Source organism: Buceros rhinoceros, unplaced genomic scaffold, assembly GCF_000710305.1.
Source record: "Buceros rhinoceros silvestris isolate BGI_N320 unplaced genomic scaffold, ASM71030v1 scaffold6090, whole genome shotgun sequence".
In the NCBI taxonomy this organism is placed as follows: domain Eukaryota; kingdom Metazoa; phylum Chordata; class Aves; order Bucerotiformes; family Bucerotidae; genus Buceros; species Buceros rhinoceros.
The window spans coordinates 258-4,411 of NW_010390074.1; the positions used below are offsets into that span (position 1 = coordinate 258).

Sequence of the window (4,154 nt, forward strand, 5' to 3'; positions counted from 1 at the left end):
GTTTGATTGAATCAACTGAGTAATTGAAAAGTAACTTCTCTCAAATTGAATCTTTCTGTGAAGCCTGGGGAGTTAAAGTTAAAATTGCTCTGTGCTTAGATTTCTGTGTTACACCTCATGTTAATGTTGATTTATGTCTGATAACTGAACTTGTAGTAAGCAATTTTTGGAATGATTTGGGGTATCTTAGCCCAAAGATTATTCACTCCTGGGAAATTTCTCAGTGTGATAGATTTGTTCTTACTGGAATTTCTCTGGTACTCTCATTTTTAGTGTTTGGTATCCCACAGACCAAAAATGATATCCATCTTTTCTACGCAAATATGCGAAAGGTGACTCTTTCTGTGGTGGGATGTTCCACGTTTGATGGGGATGGATTTCAGCAGTCTCCTGGGTGTCACTTGGAAATGGACAGGTAAAATCCTAAAAATAACTGCTGCTTAGCCTTCCTGTATGAACTTATCTGCCATTTATTTTGCAAGCGAAGATGTGAAATAGTGGGCGGTGAGGATGATGGAGTTGGAGCATCTGTCTTGCAAGCAGAGACTTAAGAGCTGGGTTTGTTTAGTGTCGAGCAGAGAAGGCTTGAGCATGGGAGGGGGTCGTATTGATGTGTGTAAATACCTGCGAGGGAAGTAAAGAGGAGGAAGACACAGTGTTCCCAGTGGTGTCCAGTGACAGGACAAGAGGCAATGGGCACATGCTGAAATTTAAACACGAGAGATTTTTCACTGCCCCCCCTCCCCAAGTGAGGGTGGTCAAACACTGGAACAGGCTGTCCAGGGAGGTTGCAAGACCTCGTCTGTGGAAAAAGTCAAACCCTGACTGGAGAATGTCCTGAGTAACCTCTGTAGCTGACTCTGCTTTGAGCAGGGCTGACCTCCAGCGGGCCCTTGCTGGACCTCCATCAGTCTGTGAAACATAGCTTCCACTGTCTTACTTCTCTCTGCAGTGCTTAATCTGAATAAAATGTGTCGAGAAAGCACTTTATTATCTCCTGAAGATAATTGTTTATTTTAGTTCCTTCCATTCTAAATGGTACTTTCCACCTCTAGACATGGTGAAAAAGCTGTGTCATGATACAGCTGCTGAATTAATTTCTTCTTAATAGTAGAGAATTGAATTAAATTGAAGACCCGTGAAAAGAACATTGTATTTCAGTATTAAATTTTGTGAAATTGTAAGAGTAGGTTACTGTAATTACGCATCAGTTATTTTTATTACCACTTTAGCTTAATGCAATCTTTTTTTCAGAATTGAGAACTTAGTCAGACATATCAATGCAACTTTGGATGTTCTTCCCGTTAAAGGACCTCAGGGTCCTCTGTTATCTGCAAAAACTGATGATCTGGTTCAGAACAAATCAGACACTCAACAGACTTGGACTGTTAAACCTGAGTACTTGACTTTGACACCTCCTTCTGTTAGTAAGTATTGTCTGAAGTTAATAAAATAACCATTCTAGCATTAAAATAACTGAACTGCATACTATGTTTGTATCATTTTGTGCTCGTGAGGCTACTGCCAAAGCACGTTTACATTTAAATGGTAAACTTTGTAACCAAAACCCCTCTGTTTAAACACTATAGGAATTTTGGTTAAATTGTCAGGTAATGTGCTCTGCATACCTATGAAGATTTTAAAGCAGTGTGAAGGTAAATATAGGGCAGAAAATGCTTTATCTTAATTGGTGCATCTCTGAATCCTGGGCACTGCTGTGAATTTTTGTACGTGTTAGCTTTTTATGGCTTTGTTCTTATATTACAGGTGGAACAGCAGATACTAGACAGGTGCAAATTGTCAACAATTCTAACAGGATGTTGGTGTTTGAGCTTTCCTGGCCAGCTCACTGCCTTACGGTAACCCCACAGCATGGGGTTATTGAACCCGAGTAAGTGTCCCTTCATACATTCCTTTACGTGTGAAAATGCAGCGAGGTTGTGGAGGAATTTTTTTAAATTAGTTCAGGAATTTAGTTAATTCAGGAGTTTTTAGGAATGTAGTTTTAGTCTGTAGTATAGTCTAAAGTTTAGTCTACAGTGTAGTCTTTGTCAGCTAAGAAGCAATTCTAGCTTTTATATTTTAGGACCTTCTGCTTTTGTAGCTCTGTGTAGAGGGGATGGTCCTTTGTCACCTACAGCATTACCTGGAGGCCAGGAATTCTCTGTGTCTGGAAATACTGTTATTACTGCATATTTTTTCAGGAGCTGGATGGTTAACAGAGCTGAATCTTTAAAAATCTTCTTTTCACAATAGTTTGTTTAAAAATGCAGATGTAAATTGTTGGGTGTACTGCTGGGGAACTCTCATCACTAGTGAGAACAAAATAAAGAGGATTCCCTGGAAGAGCTGGAGTATCTGCCACTCCTTGCAGATCCAGTCAGAGCCAAGAGCAGTGGTTTCAAAGGAAATAGCAAGGAACAATTTTCCAGTAGCTGTGCAAGTGAAGATGTCTCCAGTGTCTCATACCCTGGACTCGGGACTGTCTGTGGAGTGATTTCTTAAGAGGGACATGATATCCTTCTGCAAGGAATTTTCTTGCACTGTGTGATTTTAAAATGTGTTCCTTTCGCTGAGAGAGTGAGCTGAAACCTGGTGTTGGGTCTGAGGAAGCAGTCTGGATCAAGGAGAGAGGCCTGCAAGTAGGAAACAGCTGACCCAAGTGCAGCAGGCTGTGCTTGCCTGGTTACCTACTTTTCCTGACTGTGTCCCTGCAGTGCCAAGAGCAGTCATCCTGTCAGGGCAGGAGCCAGCCACGCTCTTTTATACTGTGCACTGCGATGGCTGGAGCTGACAGAATTCTTGAACTGATTTAGTCCAGGAAAGGAGAATGTCTGATTTCTCTGTGCTGGTAAAAGAAGGTCCTAAGATCAAGCACTGACTCTACTGTGCTAGAGCAAGCAGATCACCCCCTGTTTCACGTTGACTAAGCCCCTTAAGTTCCATGGAATGAGCTAAGGGCAACCTCTACTCTGCGTGAATGTGGGATAGTAAAGTCCAGAGTCCCTACTGAGGTTGGTAGCGCTCCAACAGATTTTTCTCGTGGAGGCAAACTGAAACTAGCCTCTGACATGGTGCTGTGCCCTCAGTGTTGGGAGCATCAGAAAGTGCTGTGAGAGGAACTGCACTCTTGGAGTAGAGACTGTTGGGATCTCCAAAGGCTGCAAGAGCTGCTACTGGAAAGTGTTTCTGCCCTAGTCCCCGCTCCTTTCCATGGCAGTGACAGTACCGAGAGGCAGTGTCTTTAGGCTGGCTATGATTTTGCCAAGACACTCGGTGTGTGACCATGCAGGTCGGTTTTGAATGAGAAGGTTGCAGTAAATGTCAAAGGCTAGCTGGTAGGAGCAAAGACAGTGGAATGGTTTGTAATAACAGGTAGCGTGTGCTTGGTAAACCACGTTCTCACGTATGCAGCTTGTCCATGAGTGAAATGATTCTGAAAACTGCTGAGATGATAAACCCCACAATTCTTTAAGGAAATATCAGTATTTGGATTTTACTGGTTTAAGGCCTTTGTCATCTGTTGGCTCAAGTTCGTAGAGCTGACCATGTTGCGGCAATGATTATGGACTGACTTTCCTATGGGGACTGATCTAAACTTTTCTAATGCCAAGTGCTGTGCTAAGGACATCTTAAGCTCCGTTTGAAGAATTGGCTGGGGTGCTTTTGCTAACAACCAACCAATGACCTTTTCTTCAGGGATTTTTGTATTAATTTTTTAGATACTTCAATGCTTTCTTTCTCCCCTCTTTTATTTAAACATCTTTATCATAGAATATATGGAACACTGTAAATCCATTTGCATTTCTCGCTGGTCAAATTCCCGTGTGATGCCAAGTGAGTTTAGACTCCTCAGTGTTCCCTACTCTAAATAATTGTAAAAATAACTAACTGTAAAAAGCACTGTAGAAAGCATTGATAACATTGCAAGGCTTTTCTTTTCCCCAAGATCCCTTCTGCTCGGGAGGAAGGAAAGCAAGCTGCTTCTCTGAGACTAGAATTAGTTTCAAAGATTCTTGGAATGCCGCTTGTGCAGTATGCTTCATTTGAACTGCACAGCTCCCGTGCTGACTTGTTTTTCTGAAGCATGTAGTTGTCTGCTTTACACCACCTCACTGGTGGTATGTAACCAGTGGGTAAGATTTACTCTTTCC

General features: G+C 42.0%; 1 protein-coding gene across 1 annotated transcript in view; it reads left to right on the forward strand.

Annotated features, from left to right (window-relative positions):
- Window positions 1-273: 273 nt before the first annotated feature.
- LOC104493573 (centrosomal protein of 192 kDa-like) overlaps window positions 274-4,154 on the forward strand; it is a gene marked incomplete at its 5' end in the record, with an annotated part of 17,847 nt that continues 13,966 nt past the window's right edge. The window contains 3 exons of the mRNA XM_010136286.1: window positions 274-415; window positions 1,255-1,427; window positions 1,768-1,891. Coding sequence (XP_010134588.1) covers window positions 274-415; window positions 1,255-1,427; window positions 1,768-1,891 — 439 coding nt within the window. The remainder of the gene's footprint in view (window positions 416-1,254; window positions 1,428-1,767; window positions 1,892-4,154) is intronic.